General features: G+C 39.9%; 1 protein-coding gene across 2 annotated transcripts in view; it reads left to right on the top strand.

Annotated features, from left to right (window-relative positions):
• The window catches only part of LOC134351728 (aldo-keto reductase family 1 member B1-like), a 30,636-nt gene extending 8,313 nt beyond the window's left edge, over window positions 1-22,323 (top strand). The window contains exons 2-10 of one of the 2 annotated variants that reach the window (XM_063058307.1): window positions 2,464-2,631; window positions 2,723-2,839; window positions 3,381-3,458; window positions 3,658-3,780; window positions 3,909-4,015; window positions 7,237-7,318; window positions 9,771-9,854; window positions 13,433-13,515; window positions 22,105-22,323. In XM_063058307.1, coding sequence (XP_062914377.1) covers window positions 2,464-2,631; window positions 2,723-2,839; window positions 3,381-3,458; window positions 3,658-3,780; window positions 3,909-4,015; window positions 7,237-7,318; window positions 9,771-9,854; window positions 13,433-13,515; window positions 22,105-22,135 — 873 coding nt within the window. In that variant the 3' untranslated portion in view covers window positions 22,136-22,323. The remainder of the gene's footprint in view (window positions 1-2,463; window positions 2,632-2,722; window positions 2,840-3,380; window positions 3,459-3,657; window positions 3,781-3,908; window positions 4,016-7,236; window positions 7,319-9,770; window positions 9,855-13,432; window positions 13,516-22,104) is intronic. The other variant, XM_063058309.1, reaches the window with a different exon arrangement.
• The last annotated feature ends 1,922 nt before the right edge of the window (window positions 22,324-24,245 follow it).

The raw sequence follows: 24,245 nt of genomic DNA, 5'->3' as shown, positions 1-24,245 counted from the left end.
GAGAGTGAGAGAAAGAATGTGTGCATAAAAATGAGTAACAGATGGGGTACGAGGGGGAGGTGGGGCCTTAGCGGAAGTTAGAGAAGTCGATGTTCATGCCATCAGGTTGGACGCTACCCAGATGGAATATAAGGTGTTGTTCCTCCAACCTGAGTGTGGCTTCATCTTTACAGTAGAGGAGGCCGTGGATAGACATGTCGGAATGGGACGTGGAATTAAAATGTGTGGCCACTGGGAGATCCTGCTTTCTCTGGCGGACAGAGCGTAGATGTTCAGCAAAGCGGTCTCCCAGTCTGCGTCGGGTCTCGCCAATATATAAAAGGCCACATCGGGAGCACCGGACGCAGTTATATCACCCCAGTCGACTCACAGGTGAAGTGATGCCTCACCTGGAAGGACTGTTTGGGGCCCTGAATGGTGGTAAGGGAGGAAATGTAAGGGCTTGTGTAGCACTTGTTCTGCTTACACGGATAAGTGCCAGGAGGGAGATCAGTGGGGAGGGATGGGGGGGGACGAATGGACAAGGGAGTTGTGTAGGGAGCGATCCCTGCGGAATGTAGAGAGAGGGGGGGAGGGAAAGATGTGCTTAGTGGTGGGATCCCGTTGGAGGTGGCGGAAGTTACGGAGAATAATATGTTGGACCCGGAGGCTGGTGGGGTGGTAGGTGAGGACCAGGGGAACCCTATTCCTAGTGGGGTGGTGGGAGGATGGAGTGAGAGCAGATGTACGTGAAATGGGGGAGATGCGTTTAAGAGCAGAGTTGATAGTGGAGGAAGGGAAGCCCCTTTCTTTAAAAAAGGAAGACATCTCCCTCGTCCTAGAATGAAAAGCCTCATCCTGAGAGCAGATGCGGCGGAGACGGAGGAATTGCGAGAAGGGGATGGCGTTTTTGCAAGAGACAGGGTGAGAAGAGGAATAGTCCAGATAGCTGTGAGAGTCAGTAGGCTTATAGTAGACATCAGTGGATAAGCTGTCTCCAGAGACAGACAGAAAGATCTAGAAAGGGGAGGGAGGTGTCAGAAATGGAGCAGGTAAACTTGAGGGCAGGGTGAAAGTTGGAGGCAAAGTTAATAAAGTCAACGAGTTCTGCATGCGTGCAGGAAGCAGCGCCAATGTAGTCGTCGATGTAGCGAAGGAAAAGTGGGGGACAGATACCGGAATAGGCACGGAACATAGATTGTTCCACAAACCCAACAAAAAGGCAGGCATAGCTAGGACCCATACGGGTGCCCATAGCTACACCTTTAGTTTGGAGGAAGTGGGAGGAGCCAAAAATTACAATGAGGAATCTTGTATGAGGATTGTAAGTCCCTGGCATCCTACTTTCCAGAGTACTGAGAAGGTTGCATTATTGGATATGTTTAAGCCTGAAACAGATTTCTGGGTTCTGGTGGAATTGGGTTTGGGCAGCAAATTGGAGGTCAAGCTAATATCCAGTCAGCCATTGAGCTGTTATCTTCAAATGGTGAATAGACTTGAGTCACTTCACCTGCTGCTTCTAGAATGGCACTTGATAGCATTGTCAAGGGATCCTTTTAGTACTTGGTAATGCTTTTGGTTGGCTGAGTGTCAGGATTAAGACTGTGCTAGAAAAGTTTGGTGTATGGCAGGGCAGATTTGCTGTATTACTAACAGAACCTAAAGTCTGCTGTAAGCAGTATCCTTAGGATTTTCAAACACAAAATCTGTAGATACTAGAAATCACACTCAATGCTGGATAATGCAGCAAGCTGGGCAGCATCTATGCAAAAGAGTAAACAGTCAATGTTTTGGGCTGAGGCCCTTCAACAGTCCTGATTTCACCCATTTTATGGCTTGTTGGTTGTAGTAGCAGAGACAACCTGTTGCCTTTAGTGGTGATGCTCATCCACCATCTTGAGGCTCAGTGGTTGTTCTGGAGAGGTACTTCAAATAGTTCTTTTGGTTAGAGTTCAAGGCCCAGTGACTGTGGGGGGAGGGGATATAATTTTTTTTTCCATGTGAACTTGCATTTGGCCATGTTCTCATCACTTACTGTCCTTGTCTCAGTGATAAAGTTTGTGCTTTAGAGAGGTGCTGATGGAGTGACCTAGAAGACTTAACTATTTTATGGATACTTTGCGTTTCAGTTCTGGTGGGATTGGGCATGTCTAGACTGGTGAATGAGTTGGAAGTCATTGTCTGCTACCACTGATGTCAAGCTTCCCAAGTGTAAATGCAGCTGTCCTTTGCCTTTTTATTTCTTACTTGTGGCTGGTAGTTGGAAAGGTTTTGTCAGGAGGTGTCACTCAAAAAAAAAGATACCTGACTTGTGATCTGCTCTGGTAGAGCTTGGTTAAATTCTAGGCTAAAGAGGATGTTGGAAGAATGTTTTTAGCTTTGCTGTTTTGAAATGCTTAAATTTGAATTGAGTGCCATTTATATTTGTTTCATTTGGCTTTGCCTTACCATTTGAATTTTAATTAGAAGCACTTTTCTTTTCAGTCTGAACTAGGTAAAGTGACAGCAGCAGTGAAAACGGCCATTGAAGCTGGTTATCGTCACATTGATGATGCATTTGTGTATGACAATGAAAAAGGAGTTGGTGAAGCTATTCAGGCGAAGATCAAGGATGGAACTGTAAAGCGTGAAGATCTTTTCATTGTTAGCAAGGTAAAGGATTTGGGGTGCTGCCAGGTCGCTAAAGTATAATTTAACTTTAGCAATATCAATGCACTAATGAATAGTTTTGTTTTCCTGCTAGCTGTGGTGTACATTTCATGCCAAAGACCTGGTGAAGGATGCCTGTTCTAACACATTAAGTGACCTGAAATTGGACTATCTGGATCTGTACCTTATTCATTGGCCTATGGGATTCAAGGTAAACTGCCTGGCAAAACAATTTTGTATATCTTTCTCTAGGTTAATTTGCACACTGCTCGAGTTAAATTATTTGGACCCTTAGATAGCCAAGTACTCAGTGGGTTGTTTAAAATGAGTAAATTTTGGGGGGTCAGGTACTGTACTTGAGGTTTTTTAAAATTCATTTATGAGAAATCTAAGCCAACTGAATTACATTGAAGTGACTCATAGGAACATTGCTAGGTAGTAGCAAGCCATACTGGAACATCGAACATACAATGCAGAACAGCCTCTTTGGCCCAGTTAGAAGAAACACAGGACCCGTGCCCTTGCATGCCAATGTGTTCCTCTTGTTGAGTAATGTCAAGGGATATGTAGTGAATACAATTTGATAAGACTTGGACATGAAGTATATTCTGTAATATAAATGAAAACAAACCAAAGGCAAACTTGCAAACAGCTCTTAAATGTTGGCATGTATTAACCTACTTGGGTCTACCTCCTTTCTCAGTAATTTAAGTCATGCTTTTTGTTCTTGTTTCTAAAATATCTCCTTTTAGGCTGGCCTGGAGAAATTTCCTCTTGATGGGAATGGGATGGTAATACCAAGTGACACAGATTTTGTTGACACTTGGGAAGTGAGTATGTAACTGAAGAATCTAAGTTTATTGTTACTAGATTTATCTAGAAATTAAACTTGTAATATGTTTCCTCCTTAAAGCTCTTGTTGTTAGATTGGTCCCTTGACTTCAGTTGCTTGAAACATTATTCTGGATGGTTTTCAGTCTAAAATTTAAATTGATCTGACTGTTAATTATAATCATTTTCCATTTACAGGCAATGGAAGAATTGGTGGATCTAAATATGGTTAAAGCTATAGGGGTGTCCAATTTTAATCGTAAGCAGATAGAGCGCATCCTTAATAAAAAAAATTTGAAATACAGACCGGCTGTCAACCAGGTAATTGATCACTTTTAAAATTTGGCATTATAGAAGTTCACTTATTTTCAGTATGGCATTTATTGACACTACCTTTTTCTGTGAAAATTTCTCATCAACATTTATTGTGTTCTTTTTTGTTTTACTAGATTGAGTGCCACCCTTATCTAACTCAAGAAGATCTGATCTCCTATTGCACTTCTAACAATATTGTTGTGACAGCCTATAGTCCATTGGGATCTCCAGACAGACCATGGTACTAACGTAATTTGCTCCTATTTTAGTAATGAGAAATTGCTAATATTGTAGTTTATTTTATAAAGACAACTTTCTTTTTCAATATTTTTATTAATTACTTACATAGACGAATACAAAATACATTATGGAAACAGAAACAAGATTGAAGTGCCCCATAACTATGTATAGTAACTAACCATAATATTGAAAAGGTATATTTTATTCTAATCTAAAACAATCAAAATGCCATAACAAACCAAAAACGAAGGAAAAAAAAGCTATTTGGTTACAAGAAAAAAAAATCTGACATATAGTCGTAAATTCAAACATATAATAGCCATCATCATTGCTATAATAGCCAAATCGAAAATTGTGAAAGTAGTTCCAAAAAGGTCCCCATAATGTGAAAAAATCTTGTCTAGGTATAGAAACAGAACACCTAATCTTCTCCAGATTTAAACGTGACATAACATCAATCAACCAATGGACATGAGTAGGCGGAGTGGCATCTTTCCATTTAAGCAACAAAACTCTTCTGGCTACAAGAGAAATTAAAGCCAAAATATGCAAATCATTTGGCTTAAGAGTAAAATCATTTCCTCCAACAATGCGAAACAAGACAGTCGGGGTTGGATTTAAAGTTTACTTTTAAAAAGCTCTGAGAAAGTTTGAAATACTTCTTTCCAAAATTTATCAAGCTGCGGGCAGGACCAAAACATATGAATTAGAGAGGCCTCTTCGATATTACACCTATTACAGTATGGAGAAAAATCTTGAGTAAAATCGAGAGAGGTTATCTTTAGTCATATAGGCTCTTTGAACCACTTTAAATTGTAAAAGAGAGTGACGAGCACATAACGAAGAGGTGTGAACAAGTTTTAAAATTTCATTCCAAGTATCCTCATCAATTGAAATCTGTAGGTCTTGTTCCCAGAGGTTTTTAATTTTGTCTAACGGAATGTTTCTCGTTACCAACAACATACTATAAATATTAGAAATAGATCTATTATGAAAAGGTTTCAAAGTAAAAATTGTATCAAGTTCTTATCTGGACATTTAGGAAATGTATGAAGTTGAGAATGCAAGAAGTCTCTAATTTATAAATATCTAAAAAAGTGAGCTTTACGAAGATTAATAGTTGATCAAATGAGGAATGACCATCTCCAACAAACAGATCTGAAAACATTTAATACCTAGTCTATTTCACTCTTTTAAAAACTACATAGGTCAAAGAAGGTATAAAAAAAATTAGAAAAAATGGGAGTGAAAAACCAAATAACCCAAAGAATTTTCTAAATTGTAACCAAATCCTCAAAAAATGTTTAACTACATAATTATCAGTTAAATTATGTAAAGATAGAGGAATTAAAGGATCAAGAAGAGAAATAATAGAACATTTATTAACAGAATTAATTTCTGAAGAAACCCAAACTGGACAGTCTTCACGATTAATGTAGTATAACCAAAACGTAAAGTGGCGTATGTTGACTGCCCAGTAGTAAAACCTAAAATTGGGTAGGGCTAATCCCCCTTTTTTTTTCTGAAGATGAACTTTTTTTAATTGGGGGTTTTTATTCTTCCATAAGTAAGAAGATATAAATCGAATCTGAAGAGTCAAAGGATTTAGGAATAAAAACAGGTAGGGCTTGAAATAACTATAAAAAATTTAGGCAAAATATTCATTTTTGTAGAATTAATACGACCAATCAGCGATAAGAAAGGGGAGACCAATTTGATAGTACCTTCTTAATATATTCCAAGAGAGAGAGAGTTTTCTTTAAAAAGAAATTTGTAATTCCTAGTAATTGTTATACCCAAATAAGTAAATTGATTTCTCAAAATTTTAAAAGGAAGGTCAGAGTTGACTGATACCAAATTATTCAAGGGAAAAAGTTCACTCTTATGAGGATTAAGTTTATATCCTGAGAACTGGCTAAATTCAGAAAGTAAAGAGTATTGAGGGTAGAGAGGACTCCACATTAGAGATGTAGAGCAAAAGGTCATTAGCATAAAGTGACAACTTATGAGTGATACCCCTCCATAAAATACCTGAGATGTCAATGGATTCTCGAAACACGATGGCTAAAAGCTCTAAAGCCAAACAAAAAGCAAAGGACTCAAAGGACATTCTTGTCTGGTTCCACGTTGGAGGTTAAATAGTTTGGAGCTCAGAGTTAATAAGAACCTGTGCATTGGGAGATGAATAAAGTAATTTAATCCATTGAATAAAATTTACCCAAATTTAAATTTTTCTAATATTTTAAGTAAATAATTCCATTCAACCCAGTCAAAGGCTTTCTCAGCATCCAAAGAAATCACGCATTCCAAAGTTTCTTTAGAGGGAGAATAAATAACATTCAGTAAACAACGAATGTTAAAATGAGAATAATGATTTTTAATAAATCTGGTCTGGTCTTCAGAGATCTTTGCAAATCTTTAGAAAGAGTTGTAGTAAATTTCCAGTGTAATCTGGCCAACCTCTTGACATGAAAGAATCAAACTGCAAAGCTGTGTATCTTGAGGACACATAATGGAAAGACCATTGTCCTTCTCTATTAAATCTAAACAATATTATTACTGTTTGCCATGTGCCTACCTGACACTGTCTATCTGATTTGCCATATTCTTCAAAACCTGATCATCCATTGATTCATCCTTGGTACATTAAGAAATGTATTTGCAAAAAATAATCTCTGCTTTGCTCTTATTAGATAATGTATTTTTGAGTAATCCCTAATTTTTTTAAACCATGCTACAATTTTTGCACACTTATTATTGTCACTTGTACTGAGGTACAGTGGAAAACTTGTCTTGAATACTAATCATTCAGATCAATTTGAGGAAGAACAAGGTAAAACAATACAAAATGCAGAATAATGTAACTCCTAGAGAGAAAGCGTAGGGCAGACAATGAGATGCAAGATCATAGGTAGATTGTGAAGTCGGGTTTATTTTGTAGTACTAAGGAACTATTTTATAGTCTTACAAGAGCAGGGTAAAAACTGTCCTCGACTCTGGTATGTGCTTTCAGGCCTGTGCTATCTTTTGGCTGACGGAAGAGGGGAGAAGAATGTCGAAAGTGGGTGTGATCTTTGGGAAAGTTAGAGGATCTCAAAATCAATCTACCTCTGTGCTAAGCTTCTCCATGCCACTTGTACCGATATGCATCATATATTGCTGCTGAAAGTTCTTACTAGGAGATTCTGCACAACTAATTCCATTTCCTTTCGTTAATTTCAGGGTAAAGCCAAATGAACCTAATCTCCTTGAGGATCCCAAGCTACAGGAAATAGCACAGCGCCATAGGAAGTCAGTTGCACAAGTAGGAACTTATTAAATCTCTGCAGCAGTGTCAAGTTCTAGCTTTTTGGTTCATTACGTGTAGCTGTACCGTATGTACTTTAATTTTATTTCAAATACAATGGATTCCATTCGGACATGTTGAGACCAGTACGTTTTGGCCCAGTTGAGTGGCTGCCCCAATTGGCAGAAGATTCATGGAAAAGTTAGGTACAAAAAAGAACAAGTACTGTTTAACTGAAGAATAGTTTGTATTTAAATTAAATACAGAGCAAATTAGAACACTACCACTACTTTAAAGATGGAGGAATTCGTCAAGTGTACGCTGGCACATTCTTTGAACAAAACCAGTGCAGACACCTATGCAGCTAATGGATTGCCTTCATTGTCTACCTGCATGAAGCAGTGTTGTAATCCAAATAATTTCCTGGCATCCTGTGTAGTCAAGCTCAGGTTCAATTGTGTCATTCTCATCACTTTCCTAGTCTTAACGTTCCCCACTTGGTGTTCTGATATAATGCTTTCAATGATTGCATCCTCCAAATCTTCATTTTCTTTAGAATATTCAAGATGATTGTTGATGCCTTCAAATTCTTTGTAGTTTCTAACTTGAAGTAGTGAAATCATTTCCTTTTCACTCTTAGCTATTTCTGGCATCTCTAAGCCTGAACACTTGAAACTACATTGAGCAAAACAGTTCTGAATTGTCTTGCTTATTTCTTGCCAACTTTTATTGACAAAATATACTGCCTGTAAAAGATTAAACTTTGCTCTCACTTCCTAGGCTATTGAAGATGTCATTGATTTTCTTCAAATTCTTTAATGTGTTCGCTAACTTTAAATTTTTTGATTCACATATCTATTGGCTACACCAAGGATGTTGTATTGTCAGACAAATTCCGGAAGGCTGTTTCTCAAACATTCTACACTATAAAGAACTATTTCATTGACATTGCAGATATTGTCTGTAAAATTACTGAATTTGAAGGTTTGTAGATTTCCTTGTTTCTACATATGCAACATCAGCTTTGCCTTTCTCACCATGTGCTTTCTTTAATGTGCTGACATTTCATTGAGATAACCAGCCATCTGTTCATTTAAATTCTTCTTTACCCAGCTTCTTAGCTACTCCCTCTGGCTTGTCTTTTTTAACATTTGGTCCTTTATCATGCACATCTTGTCCAGTTATAATGGAAAACCATTGAGAGCCTCCAACACCTTCACACATTATTTTTGGATAATTCTTTTTGTCATGCCCATTCTTACAGTTTAACTTGCTGATGCAGTTGTCAATTTCGGCACTCAGTTATCTCTGCCAGCCCACATTGAGTGGTGTTGGGTGGATGGGTTTTAATTTGGTCTAGGTAATTTTTTTCGGCTATTGACAAATCTGTTGGTGCTTATTTGGCAACGATCTCAATTTTTTTAAAAGACAATTAGACAACTTTTTTAAAAATCATCAAAAATTGCTGCTTTTTGAATCTGTCCATTCAAGTGGATAACATAACATCACACAAGCATGTGTAAACTGGTCGTTCCAAGCACGGTGAAGTCTTAACAGTGACAAAAGCGCCAATGACCAACCGTCTGCTGCCTAATTAAGTGACATTGTGTCCCAAATGAATTAAGGGAATCTTGGCTACTTTCTTGATTTAGTTTTTGTTCATTAAGTGTTGTCCAAAATAAGTGGCTTCACCTATTAACTGATGGCCCGATTAACCAGAATCCACTGTTTGAATCTTTTTAATGTAACTTCCGAAGAACTGATACTTGATTTTCTTTAATATTTTGATTATTCATCTATAAAAGCTGTAACTCAAATCTGATTCTGGTTAGTTCACTGAAGAAGAGTTCCATAATTGGTTGGATACATTGGGTGAATGTTTATTCTCCTTCCAGTACCTTACCTATTAGTGTAAAAAGTTTGGAAGGGTGGAAATCTGTTCTTTAATTTAGCATGTAACTTTTTTTTTTACAGAAACTACCAGTTTTAGTGCTGTGCTTGGCACTTCTGGTGGTCTGAGCCAGAAAGGGGTAGGTTCTGTCCGATTTGTTGTCAGCAATGTGCTTAGGACCTTGACTAAAGCTGCTTTCTGCCCAATGGATGGATGTCCCACTTTTTAAGTTAACACTGCTTTCGTTGTTCCTGATTTGTTAAATTGTAGTGTCCTACAATTTGAAGGAATTTTGGGGCTGAATGACAAGTTTGGAGTTCCTGTGTACAGGCCCTCGTGTTAAAAGGCATTTCCAACATTAAAGTTCAGCAGCCTCTTCTGTGACCTGGGTAGTTTCCTTTTAATATAAGAAATCAAAGTCACTTCCTCACTTGGAATCTCACTTTGGAAAATCACATAGTCGGCATTCCAAAACATTTGGCCTATGGAACCCACCCTATATTGAAGCAGCAAATCTGCAATCGTCATTAATATTCTACAGCAGGCTATTGGCTCTAACTATAGTGGATTTGGTTTCAGGTTTTGATCCGGTTCCAGATTCAAAGAAGGCTGGTTGTAATTCCAAAGTCTGTCACTCCAGAGCGAATTAAGAAAAACTTGCAGGTAAGTAAGATTTGAGGTGTTGTGTCCTGTACACTTCCTGGCCTGTTTCCTCTTTAACTTGTGTTGCCGTTCCCTGGAACACCTGCAATTACCCTTCCATTGCTGGGGACGACTTGTGGTGTGCTGCTGTTTTGCCATTTTTCTTCCTTTTGGTATAACTGCTGGGTGAGTGTGGTTGCTTGAGTGCTGTTAAGTTAGCTAGTGCACGAGTATGCTGGTTAGAGAGGGAATGTATTCCAGCTGAACTGAGTAAATCAGTTTTTCCTATGGGTCACTCCATTGTTTTCAAGGTGTTCCTAGGTAGAGACATTATCTGATAAGATGAGCATTTCTTAACTGCATGACCATAGGCTGATGGCCTATGCTTCCTGAATTTTTGCTTTTAAAGTCATCTCTTGTCCAGTACCCCTCAGAAGATAAGTAGGGTTGTTCATTTGATTCTTAGATCTGCACTTTTTTGTGTGTTTAGATTAGCACTCAATCGCCATTCTCATTTTGGTGTGTGTGGGATGGGGAGGGGAGAATGAGAGAAAGCTTAAGTGAATAGGTTAAGTTGGGAGAGTTAAAGTGACTAAATTTTAGGTACTTTTGTGGTGGATCCATAATTGGCTTCTGTGAAGTTCTACCTTTGAACTTGTTTGTAAACTACTATCCTGAGTTTTGTTAATTAGGATGACTGGTAGTCTCCATTGAAGAATTATGCTTGTCTGGGGTAGGTAATCCATTCTATGCTATTCTGGTATTTGAGAGGTAACATCTAGTTTTAATTTTGTAATTATGGTCTTAATGGCTATTTTCTAGAGCAAAATTTACCACATGTCATATCTAGGTAGCTATGTGCTGTACTGGGCCCTCGTGTGTGTCGTGTACACAGTGTTGCTTTGTAATAAACGGCCCAATTGTAAGTTGTGCTTATTTCTATACCTTGTCAGTGCTTCAGTGTAGGGAAACTTTTAAATATGGCATCTGTTGAAGAGTTCATTAAAGCTCCTTCTCAGGAGCTGCTTAAGCAGTTTACAGAAGATCAACTTTTGCAGCTGGCCTCTGATTACAAAATTGAGCTTACTAACACTGAAAATGGTTGAAAGGAGTGTAAAAGTTGTCATCAGGTAAGTGTTGATAGACACTGGGGTTCTTGAAGTTAGCTTCCCACCCCCCGGATGCCCAAACCTATTCCTTTGTCAGAGGCTGTCATTGAGTTGCGGCTAAACGAGATAGATAGTGCTGCAAGAAAAACAATTAGTGGACAGGCACAAGGAACACCAAATGCATTTAGAACATGAATGTTTCCTTATGGAATTGTAGTTTAAGAAGTCTCCTAGATTAATCCTTCTGTATTTGATGTAGGTAGCCATTGTAAGTAAGTTCCACCATTTGCAGAGAAGGATGCCGAAGTACTTCTCTCATTTTGAATGTGTGACTACCACTTCAAAGTAGCCTAAACGTGGGTAAAGCCACGGAAGCCTACTCTGCTCCAAGCACTGAAAAGAGCTCAGATTATGATGGGGTCAAAGTGGCTATCTTGAAATCTTATGAATTAGTTCTTGAGTCTTATCGGCAACACTTTATTAGCTATAGCAAGCTTGACAGGAAAACGTGTTGAGTTTCTCCGGGTGGGGAGGGGAGAGAGTCTGTTTGACCAGTGGTGTTTAATTTCTACTTGAGCTAAAGAACGGCTTGGTCAGCTCACCATGCTTGAGGAGTTTAAGCGCCTGTCTGCCTGATGTTCTATCTGTCTGTTTAAATGAGCAGAAGGCATCACCCCTTGAGCAAGCTGCCGTATTGGAAGATGAGTATGTCTTGACCCACAAAGTCGGTGTTATCTGTAAGCAGCATGCTGGGGAAAAAGGCCTATCCTATCAAATACCATCTTTAAAACCAGTACCCCACCTCACCCTTGGCTAAGAATTTTACATCTGAGAAAGCTACATTCCACTGTGTTTCTACTGCAACAAGCCTGGTCATCTAATTACTGAATGCTCAGTGCTTAATAAAAATCAGAAATCTGTGAAGCCTGTAACTTTTGAGAAAACTGTAACAAATTCCTGTCTTCATTTGGTGACATCTCAAGCAAGGAATATTGGTTGGCTGGCTGGCTCTTCCTAATGGATGTTTCATTTCTCCTGCCTCTGATCTTGAGTCAAAGCAACCCATTAAGATCTGGAGGAACAGAGCTTTTCAGTGTGATTCTCCACGATGTTTTGACATTGAGTCTGCTTTGGGTTCAGAGACACTTGTGAAAGAGTTTGGTACAGGTTTTTTATCCATGTCTTTGCATAACTTTTGTCTCCACTCAGGTTCAGTTTCTGGTGAAGTTGTTGCCCTTTGTTGCCAGATACCAATTGAAGGCATGTCTTTCATTCTAGGGAACAACTTGATGGGTAGTAGTGCTCCCTACTCCGGAAGTAACCTCTAATCCTGTGGTGCAGATCAGCTTGAGCTGACTATCCCAATACCTTTCTTGTTTGTGTTACTACTCATTGCAATGTCTAAGAAAGATCAAAGCAAAGGCAAGAGCTCTGACAATCTCCCTATATTGCCCTCTGTGACACTTTGATGGCTAAGGTGATGTAGATCTAACAGGGTTTGGCCACGAGTTTCCTCTTGTGAACAGCTAGTACTTGAACAGAAAAAGACCCTTCTGTCTCCTCTGAAGAGGTGGTCTCAGAGGAGACAATTTAGAGGCCTTGTTGTGGTTATTAGCAATGGGGTGATAGTGAGAAAGAGGACTCCAAAAGTGTCCGTTCAGGACAATTTGAGTAGTGCCCTGATGTTTACCGATCGGACATAGTGCATTTGGCTCACAATAATAACCTCGCTGATTATTTGGGCACTAGGAAAGCCCTTGTGCACTTGGGCATTTCTTCTGGCCTGGTGTGAGGCCTGATGTAGCACAGTACCGTAAGTCATGCCAGGTGTGTCAGGTTGTTGGTAAGCTTAATCAGAAGATCCCTGTTGCTCCTCTACATCATATCCCTGCTACTGGGGTAGCTTTAAATTGCACCAGAGCAAACTTATTAAGGATGAGGTTATGTCCTGTACTTTTCCTGGCCTGTGTTTCCTTTTTAACCTGTGTTGCAGTTCTCTGGGATGCCTGCAATTAGCCTTCCATTGCCAGCACCAGCTGGGGACTGCTTTTAAAATGAGGCCACTCCCTCTCCCTCTCTCCCATTCTGCAGCCACATCACACATCACCCTTCTTCCCTTACCTTAACAAAAATCTTCTGTTTTCCTGTCGTGGCCCAACTCCTTTGTGTTACTTCCTGAGCCAAGGTTGTAAGAGGGGGTAGGAAGAGGAGATCAAAAGATGATGCATTGCACCAGCTCATACTTAATTTAGATCTGTATTAGTGCTTTTTTTTTAGGGGTGGGTTGGGGGAAGAAACTAAATTTATGATAGTTAGCTTGAGGCTTCTGATTTGTCTTTGAAAGGTCAAATGCTATAGTTACTTTTCAGCCCCTTGTTAAATCCCAGCTGAAAAGCTCATGGAAAGATTATTTCTACATGTCATATATGTCATTTCACCAATCTTTCACTGTTTTAATTTCACAATCTAAATGTGTTTCTGCTGTTGCAGGTGTTTGATTTTCAGTTGAGTGATGAGGAAATGAAGAGTATTCTTTCATTCAACAGGAATTGGCGATGCTGTCCATTGGAATGGTGAGTTGTGTGCATGTGTCCATTCAGGCTGTGTAGCAGAAGCGAAAGCTGAGCATTGTTTTTCAAACATTACCACTTCTGCTATTTTTTTTTCTTATGGTGGTCAAGCCATCTAGATCTAAGAGATGGAAATTTGCTGTTCTGAGCCTAGACTCAAATAAGTGTGCTTGACTCTGATCTGCCTGCCTGAACTAATCTATTTTGAAAGCCTGTTAATAAAAGCTGATTTGTCCCCAGTAGCACATTACATGAAGAAATAAAAGAGAAGTGTTTGCATTACTTTGGCCAAGAGTCCTTTACTGGTGCCAGGCTGACTGGGTAATATCGGTCCTTAAAATCTACCTGCGAATTCCGCTTATGTTCCTCGACCTTGAATCTTCTCTGTACTGATGTTTTTCCACATTCTCATTTTTCCTTAGTTTTTATTTTGGTTCATAAATTAGAGATTTTTAATACCTGCTTTTTGGCTCTATTTTTGAAAGCTACTTTTCACATCTTGCTGTTCTCATGGAAAGCTTTGACCAATGAACGTCTAGAACTTCTGATGTGCATAATAGATTTTCAAACGGTTGTTGCATGACTTTGACTATTCCACTTGTGAGTATGCTGCAATTCCATTTTGAATAATTGAACAGGCAATGTGTTCTGTCTTGAGTTACCAGACTGTTACTTTGCTTAACTATTTCTTAAGTGATGAACTAGAATAGTATAGGAAAGCTTCCCATTTTTCTAAATGAATGAAGTTGTTATAATATTACAGAAAACAAACAATCCAGCATTATTCAACCTGTTCTGAGTGCTTCGAACAATTTGATACTTCTGCATGTTCACTCTCCACATTTGAGGTTTCTTTTAAGACAAAGATGTCATGGGTTTGAAGTAACGCTGAGCAAGACACTGAAGCTAGTGAAATTTGGTAGCAGGTGAAAGGAACTCAAGGAAAAATATGCACATTGTTAGATTAGATTTTGAGGACACGCAGTCCTCTTTTATTGTCATTTAGATAACCTTAAATTCAAGCAAGATGAAATGACTGGAAGAGATGAAACTATTATAACAGTAAAGGTTGTATATGATTTGTGCCTAGATGAAGGTTAGAGCAGATTAACTGAAATGTAAGCAGTTTCAGGTGATGTTTGAGGTTAAATGTGTAAGCTGCTTAAATCTAATCTTGATCAAATGTAGTTTGTGTACAGTGTTTATTTTGGTGAGAATAATGTTGGAAATTTAGGATTAAGTTTGACTCAGAGCTCAGTAATTAGCTGGACGGAAATTGTGCTCACCAGTACTTTGATTCAGTTCCATTCTCTACCATCTCAACCTTTCCATTATCTGCCAAAATTCATGTGGATGTGGAAACTGCTTCTGTTTGAGTTCCTCAGCCATATCATCCAAAACATAATCATATTTTAAAAAGGAGTTGATCTTCCATATAGGATTAAGAACTCCTGTCATGACTGGCAAGGTAAGAATAAAAACAAACAAATGTGATTATTCCCACTGTTGAATAATCTTCATGTGATTTGTTTTAAGCTCGCACCTTAAGAATAATTACATAAAAGGGACAGAAAAGCTGGCATCTCCTGCAACACGTATTTCATGAATGAAAGAATGGTGCGTCAACTGTTAACTATTTCCAGCACTTCTGTCCAATGTGGTTCTAGTACCACCATCTTAATCCTGTAATTGATGTGCAGTCTACAAAACTCTGAGATCATAATCCCAGACACTGTAAATTGTAAACTAGCAGTCATGATCTTTCTGAACAGTTACTGATTTATTGTGGATGTTGCTATCATTTATTGTATGTAATTGTCCTGAGAAGGTGGTTCTTGAACCACTACGAACTCCACAATGCACTTGAGAAGTTGCATGATTTTGACACTTAACTGAAAGTGATGTCTCCAGGATAAGATGGTAGTTGTGGAAGGGAGTTCGCAGATGATGGGCACGTGTGTTGTCAAAGTTTACCTAGATTACTGAAGTTACCTGTTTGAAAGGTCCTGATAAGTAAACCTTAGTGCATTCAATGGGTCTAGTTAATTTGCATAGCATCAATTGATAGGAGCTGTTAACAAAGGGGTTTAGTTAAGATGAGTAATTTTTGTTCCTAATAATCATGAATGTGCACCTGAGCTCATAATTCAGGCAAATGGAATATAAAAGCAAGGATGTACTATTGAGACTTTATAAGACATTGGTGAGCCTCATTTGGAGTATTGCAAGCAGTTTTGGGCCCTATGTTCAAAGGATATTCACAAAAAATGATCTGAGGATTGAAAGGCTCGAGTGTTTGGCTGTGGGCCTGTACTCGAATTCAGAACAATCATGATCTCACTAAAACCTAATGAATGTGGAAAGGCCTTGATAGAGTGGATGTGGAGAAGATGTTTCCTATGGTAGAGTCTAAGACCAGACGACACGGCCTCTGAATATAGGGATGTCCATTTAGAACAGATGAGGAATTTCTTTAGTCGGGTAGTGGTGAATAGACAATAGGTGCAGGAGTAGGCCATTCGGCCCTTTGAGCCAGCACTGCCATTCACTGTGATCATGGCTGATCATCCATTATCAGTATCCAATTCCTGCCTTATCCCCATAACCTTTGATTCCACTATCTTTAAGAGCTCTATCCATCTCTTTCTTGAAAGCATCCAGAGACTTGGCCTCCACAGTCTTCTGGGGCAGAGCATTCCATATATCCACCACTCTATGGGTGAAAAAGTTTTTCCTCAACTCCGTTCTAAATGGCCTACCCCTAATTCTTAAACTGTGGCCTCTGATTCTGGACTCGCCCATCGGCGGGAACATGCTTCCTGCCTGCAGCGTATCCAATCCCTTAGTATTATGTTTCAATAAGATCCCCTCTCAGCCTTCTAAATTCCAGAGTATACAAGCCCAGTCGCTCCAATTGTTCGACATATGACAGTCCCGCCATCCCGGGAATTAACCTTGTGAACCTACGCTGCACTCCCTCAATAGCAAGAATGTCCTTCTTCAAATTTGGAGACCAGAACTGCACACAATACTCCAGGTGTGGTCTCACCAGGGCCCTGTACAGCTGCAGAAGGACCTCTTTGCTCTTATACTCAATTCCCCTTGTTATGAAGGCCAGCATGCCATTAGCTTTTTTCACTGCCTGCTGTACTTGCATGCTTGCTTTCAGTGACTGATGTACAAGAACACCTAGATTTCGTTGTGCTTCCCCTTTTCCTAACTTGACTCCATTTAGATAATCTGCCTTCCCGTTCTTACCACCAAAGTGGATAACCTCATATTTATCCACATTAAACTGCATCCGCCATGCATCTGCCCACTCACCCAGCCTGTCCAAATCACCCTGCATTCTCATAACATCCTCCTCACATTTCACACTGCCTTCCAGCTTTGTGTCATCGGTAGATTTGCTAATGTTATTTTTAATTCCCTCATCTAAATCATTAATATATATTGTAAACAGCTGCGGTCCCAGCACTGAACCCTGCGGTACCCCACTGGTCACCGCCTGCCATTCCAAAAGGGACCTGTTAATCGCTACTCTGTTTTCTGTCAACCAGCCAATTTTCAATCCATGTCAGTACTCTGCCCCCAATACCATGTGCCCTAATTTTGCCCACTAATCTCCTATGTGGGACTTTATCAAAGGCTTTCTGAAAGTCCAGGTACACTACATCCATTGGCTCTCCCTTGTCCATTTTCATAGTTACATCCTCAAAAAAAAACAGTGAATCTATGGAATGTTTTGCTACAGGTGTTTGTGGAGGCCAAGTCATTGGGTATATTTATGGCAGAGGTAGATGAATTCTTGATTAGTCAAGACATGAAAAGATATAGGGTGAAGGCTGAGGGAAATGGATCGGCCTTGTTGAAATGGTGCAGCAGACTAGATGGGCCAAATGGCCCAATTCTGCTTCCATATCGATAGATAGATATACTTTATTGATCCAGAGGGAAATTGGGTTTCGTTACAGCTGCACCAACCAAAAATAGAGCATAAATATAGCAATACAAAACCCACAAATAATCAAACAACAAAATGTAAACTATGCTGGATGGAAATAAGTCCAGGACCAGCCTATTGGTCTTGTGATGTAAATAGAGAAAGTTCTGTAGCATCCATAAATTGGCTTGTAACCTGGAAAGATATTGAGTTACAAGATGTTACTCTGTTAGAGGCTATCCAGCTTCTGACCTATATTTGCAGCTATACCTTCTAATGTTCTTGGTCCAGTCAAGTTCTGGGCCTCTGGACTGTAGAGAGGAAAGGCTGTTGATCAGTGAAAATTGCAGAAGTTTAGGTCCCACAAGTCTCGTGATTGCATAATTAGTTGTGAAAACACACATCATTTATCTAAGTTGACACTCCAGCTGGTGTTGTGGATATTGGGGATTTTTGCTTGGCTAGATGTCAAAGTACAGGAAGGTGTTTAGAAGGTAATGGCTCTATCTGAAGTGCACTTGATACCAAATTTGCCAGTCTGTAATTGCTTAGCTTAGTCTTGCTGATCTTGAATGAAGGAAGATTTCCTTTTTGCCCCCTCAGCAGCCTGGGATACATTCTGTCAAGCCCTAAAGATTTAGCCACCTTTAATTCCACCAAGATATACCTCCTTGCATTCTCCAACCACAATGCCCATCTCTACCTAGATTACTTATCTGTATTAACTGAAACATCACCTATATTTTCTGACTCCAAACCTATCTTGTCCCTATTCTTCCCTGATTATCCTCTTGCCTTTAGTTTTTAAATATTTTTCTTCAATTTTCCCCATATGATGCTCTTTCTCTCAGGTCTTCCTTAGTTCTTTAAGTATACTTCGTATATTTTCATAATTTTGAAGAGGTTCTCCAGTTTCAGCTCTCAATAGTTGCCAAGCTTAAACCTTAGTTCCATAATGCTCTTTGGAGAGAACATTGCACCGTGGCCAAAAAGTGACTCTGAACTGACCAACTTGACTTAGTTTAGGCCATTTGAGGAATGACATTAAATGTCATTATTGCCAACAATGTATCCTAGGAATGAATGAATCAAGACCATCTCCAGCTCAGCCACCCAGGGCCTCACCAATGAGAGGGTGGGATGAAGAAAACAAGTTCAAATTGATGGTCATCTGACTATATATGTACAACCAAATGAAACAATGTTCCTTGGGACCGCAGGGCACCCACACGTGTAACACACAGCACAAACCAAAATATTGTACTATAAATAAGTTTAAAATATAATTCAAATGCAGGTAGTGAAGTGCAGCAAAAGTATGAGTGACGCCACCTCGGTGGTGGCAGAGTATTCATTAGACTCAGCCTGATGGAAGAAACTGTTACCCAGTCTGGCAGTCCTAGTCCTGATGCTTCTGTTCCTCTTCCAGTTGGTACTGAGTCAGAAATTGTTGGATGGGTGGTAGGGATGGATCCTCAATGCTTTAGGGTCCTTTGTCGGCAGCGCTCCTGGTAAATGTCAGAAATGGGGATAAAGGAGACCCTGATCCTCTTTGAAGCAAAGTGATGGTCACTATGGAAGAGGTAGCACGGCAAAGGTTAATTAATGTCCAAGCAAGGGTAGATTGCAGACGTCCAAAGAAAGAGAGCATAGCTTCTATTTGCCCAGTAGCGGAGTTGGAACTAAGGGAATATTTCAATGGAGCTTTGGTTAAGCCATTCTTTATTAATGTGGGTGACCTTGACTCTCCTGATGCCAAATTGTCCTGTCCAATTTTGCCTCCATAAGTTGAAAAAGCTGTCATTTAACTAAAATGGGGCTTTTAGAGCAGTGAGTATCGCTTTTGAGGTTTCAAATCTTCAAAGGGAGAAACTTCTGTTTCCTAAGTTATTGATATTTGCAATTTTAGGATGAAAACAAAGGAAGTGTTGTCAAAAGCTTGTTTCCTCCTTCTGTCCAATAATAGCTTCTTGCTGGAAGATTTGTACTAAATTGTGTACAAATTACATTTTCAACTACATTGAAGCTGCTTATTCAAGTGTAAATACCTCTAGCATCACCATATAACTTCTGATACCAAATTCTTGTACGTTTTGGCCTTTCTGTATCTGATTTGTCTTTTGAATTCAAACTGCAATTTTCCTGATTCTGATTGAGCCTTGTGGATTTAATCTGATAATAACATGCAGTTGCTTGATCTTTTCAAGGATTTCAGGTTTCCTGGCCCCCATCATATTTTTACTATGTATGTCCAGTCCCTATACACCTCCATCCCCGACCAGGAAGGCCTCAAAGCTCTTTTTTTCTTTCTGGACATCAGACCCAACCAGTTCCTCTCCACGATTCACCTCTGCCTAGTGGAACTTCTCCTTCTAAGTAATTTCTCCTTTGGGTCCTCCCACTTCCTTCAAATAAAAAGGGTAGCCATGGGCACTCACATGTGTCCCAGCTATGTTGCCTGTTGGCTACATGGAACAGTCTATGTTGCAAGCTTAGACTGGTGACTGTCCTGCCCTTTTCCTATGCTGCATTAACGACTGCATTTGTGCTGCTTTCTGCACCAGTGCTGAACTCGTCGGTTTCATGCACTTGGCATCCAACTTCTACCCAGCCCTCAAATTCACCTAGTCAATCTCCGACATTTCCCTTCCCTTTCTCTATCTACAGTGACAGCTTATCCACTGATATCTATTATAAACCAACAGACTCTTACAGCTACCTGGACCATACCTCTCCCCACCCTGCTACTTGTAAAAACGCCATTCCCCTTCTCTCAATCTCCCCCACATCTTTCAGGATGTGGCTTTTCATTCTAAAATGAAGGGTATGTCCTTTTTCCAAAAAAAAAGGCATCCCTTCCTTCATCAACGCTGACCTCAACCGCATCTCTTCCATTTCACGCACATCAGCTCTAACCCCATCCTCACGCCACGCTACCAGGGATAGCATTCCTCTTGTCCTCACATACCACCCCACCAGCCTGCATGCCCAGCACATAATTTTCTGAAACCTCCCCCATCTCCAACTGGATCCTATCACCAAACACATCTCCTCCCACCCCCACTTCCTGCTTTCTGCAGGGATCGCTTCCTGTGCATTCCTTTGTCCCTTGTCCATTCGTCCCTCCCCACTGATCTCTCTCCTGGCACTTAACCTTGCAAGCAGAACAAGTGCTTCACCTGCCCCCTACACCACCTTACTCACTACCATTCAGGGTACTAAACAATACTTCCAAGTGAGGTGACACTTCACCTGTGAGTCTGTTGGGGTTATATACTGTGTTTCGTATGCCTGGTGTGGCCTCTTGTACATCTGTGAGACCTGATGTAGGTTGGGAGACCGCTTCACTGAGCATCTATGCTCTGTCTGCCACAACAAACGGGATCTCCCAGTAGCAACCCGTTTTAATTCCACTTCCAATTCCCATTCCAGTATTTCCATCCATGGCTGCCTCCACTGTCAGGATAAGGCCACACTTGGGTTGGAGGAGCCTTGTATTCCATTTGGGTAGCCTCCAGCCTTATGGCATGAGCATAGATTTCTCAAACTTCCAGTAATGCCTCTACCCCCTCCTTCACCATTTCCCATTTCATTGCCGCCCTCATATGTTATCTTCTTACTTGCGCATCGCCTCCCTCTGGTGCGCCTCTTCCCTTCCCCCGCCCCCCCATGGCCTTCTGTCTTTTTCACCAATGAACTTCCTAGCTCTTTGCTTCATCCCTCCCTCTCCAAGTTTCACCAATTGCCTGATGTTTCTCTCTCCCCTCTTTCCCCCCCCCCCCTTCAAATCTACTCCTCAGCTTTTTTTTCTCTCCAGTCCTGCTGAAGGAGTTTGGCCCAAAACGTTGACTGTATTTTTATCCGTAGATGCTGGCTGGCCTGCTGAGTTCCTCCAGCATTTTGTGTGTTGCTTAGGTTTTCACCATCTGCAGACTTTCTCTTGCTTGTGACATGCAGTTGCTTGTCCATTTCATAATTTTTGCCTTTCACCTGCCACTTTGGCAACCAATCTTCCTTTCAGCCAAAAGTAAAATCAATGGAAAATGTGCAGAAGTACAAGCTCATTGTAGAGAAAAATGTCTCTGACTGAATTGCCGAGTATTTTTATATCCTTATCAAGCCCAATTTGTACACTTCCAGTCCCTTAAATGCTTCTGACCCAAATTTAACTAAAAATATGCTTGGAAATGTAGCAAAATTTTGATTTTAAAAAAAATTGAAATATGGGACTCTAAGCTGTTACCTTGAAATCCACAAAAGATCAGCTTTTAACATGGCTTTTTGTAGAAAGGAATTGCAATTATGAAAGTATGCTGTACATGTTAATGGTTGTTAATTACATTTGAAATACAAGAGTACCAATCATTTGGAACAGTGCACATGTGCTTTACCTTGGAGTTTGTGGGTCTGGTTGGAGGAAGGGTGGGGCATTGGCCAGTGGGGTGTGCAGTGTGCTGGAGTTGGCTATCAGTAGTGCCTGGTTCTGAGGCAATGGAGTTGCAGTAAATGTCTGTGCAGAACACTAATCTGAATAATGTTTATGGCTAAAGTATAAAACTTAATAAAATTGCAGGCAAGTTATCTTGGCATGTGTAGGTGTTTATATGCCTGCCTTTAAAGTGGGATCTCTAACTTTTTTTTCTTTTTAGGTGTGTTAACCACAAGGACTATCCTTTTTGAGATTATGAACTAACTGCTTCAAATGGAACAAGCTATCTGAAAATTAATAGCTCTCCTATCTGTAGACCTGGAACAGCAGAATTAATTTGATATTTTGAAGAGTAAGTTCTTTAACTACGGTGATGTGCTTTAGCAGTGTAACTTTCTGATTGCATCAATGATATGAATAAACATTCACAAGAATTTTCCACTCTTGCTGCGATGCCTCCATTTTCTTACTGTGCAAATCCAGAAACAATTTTCTGTTCTTGGCTTCAGAAAATTTGCCCTTACCTAATTACTAAAAGTCTGATTGCAGGAAAAATATTTTCACAGGATTTATGAAACCAATTTACAGTAGACAAATTTATAATTCTGAAGTCCAAATCTTCAGTATCACCTTGCAACATGATAGTTCTGTTTAGTGTTACATTTTATAGGTTGTAGTAATCCCAGAATAACTTCATGTAACTGCTTGTTTCTTCAGAGCTGGTTTCATTTGGTCACAGAGCTTGAAACTGCTAAGTTGCTCACTGAAAGGAATATAAGTTTGACATGAGACACATACCTTTGAATGTGTGCAACTTAGCAATTGAAACTGTCAAAAATTCCAGTAATAGATTATGCTTTTTGTCCATTGACAATTTTTCACTCAAAACATTTGCTAGGAGTTTATCCCATTTCACAATTTCAGGAAATGCTGTACCTGAGTTCTGTAACAAGCTAGCATTATGTTGGTGCATTACCACAGTGATAATCCAGAGGCCTGCTCTGATATTAATAAATAAAACTTCACCAAACTGGTAAAATTGAATAAAGCGAAGAAACATCATGCCATTACTGCAGATTGTAATCACTGGGTTTTCCAGAGGGATGTAGAAGTTAAATTCTAATTTCCTGTTTGAAGGAAATCTGATGACCTTCCACAGGGTTGGCTAATGCAGCATCATGGTCTGAACAATGTAGATGACTGTTAATAACCTGTGAAATGGTCCCTCTGAAAGCTGGAAAGACAAAGTCACACTCAGCCCAGTCAACTTTGTATGCACCTGTCCTACATGAGGAAGCAAGTTTAATGGGGAGGAGTAACTAAGTACGATCTCTAGAAAGCCATCTCACAGATAAAGTAGCAATTCCAGTCTCAACTCTAATCAATGAATGATGCTCAACTGTTGTGGCCAGGCTTGAATGCCACGACCTCTTAAAGTAAAATGAAGTGACATAGGTGACAATAGGACTTGGCTTCTGTGTTGGGACTGCTTTTTTTTTACATTGTATGTCAATAACTTGGATAATGGAATGCATGGCTTTGTGTCCCAAGTTTGTGGATGATACAAGGATGGGTGGAGGGGCAAGTAGGATTGAGAAAGTAGAGAAAAGAGAATGGACGAAGAAGTGGCAGGTGGAATAGTGTTGGAAAGTATATGGTCTGCACTGTGGTAGAAGAAATAAAAGGGTTATCTATTCTCTAAATGGAGAGAGAATTCAGAAATTTGAGGTGCAAAGGGGCTTGTGTGTCTACACGGGATTAATAAAAATGATTCTGGGATTGAAAGGTTTGTGATATGAGGAGCATTTGATGGCTCTGGGCCTGTACTCATTGGAATTCAGAAGAATGATGGATAACATAATTGAAACCTATTGTATGTTGAAAGACCTAGATGTGGAGAGGATGTTTTCTGTGGTGGGGGTGTCTAAGACCACAGGATTCAGCCTCAAAATAGGGGTGTATCCTTTTAGAATGGAGATAAGGAATTTCTTTAGCCAGAGATTGGTGCATCTGGAATTCATTGCCACAGGTGACTGTGGAGGCTAAGTCATTAGGTAGATTTAAGGCAGAGGGTAATAGATACTTGAATAGTCAGGGCATGAAAGAATACAGAGAGAACATAGGATACAGGGGCTGAAGAAAGGTGGATCAGCCAAGATGAAATGCTGGAGCAGGCTTGATGAGCCAATTAGCCTAATTCTGCTCCTCTATCTTATGGACTTGTGACTCATTGCCTTCTATGCTTGCTTTGATGTCAAAACATGAAGGAACCATCATGAACTCCCAAAGCAACCCCCCATGTCTCCCTCTTCCCTGCATAGTCATGTGATTTCAGTCTGAGGCTGATGTGTGAGTGGCCTG

This window comes from Mobula hypostoma, chromosome 9 (genome assembly GCF_963921235.1).
Source record: "Mobula hypostoma chromosome 9, sMobHyp1.1, whole genome shotgun sequence".
Taxonomy (NCBI): Eukaryota; Metazoa; Chordata; class Chondrichthyes; order Myliobatiformes; family Myliobatidae; genus Mobula; species Mobula hypostoma.
This window is presented reverse-complemented; position numbering and strand designations above follow the sequence as displayed.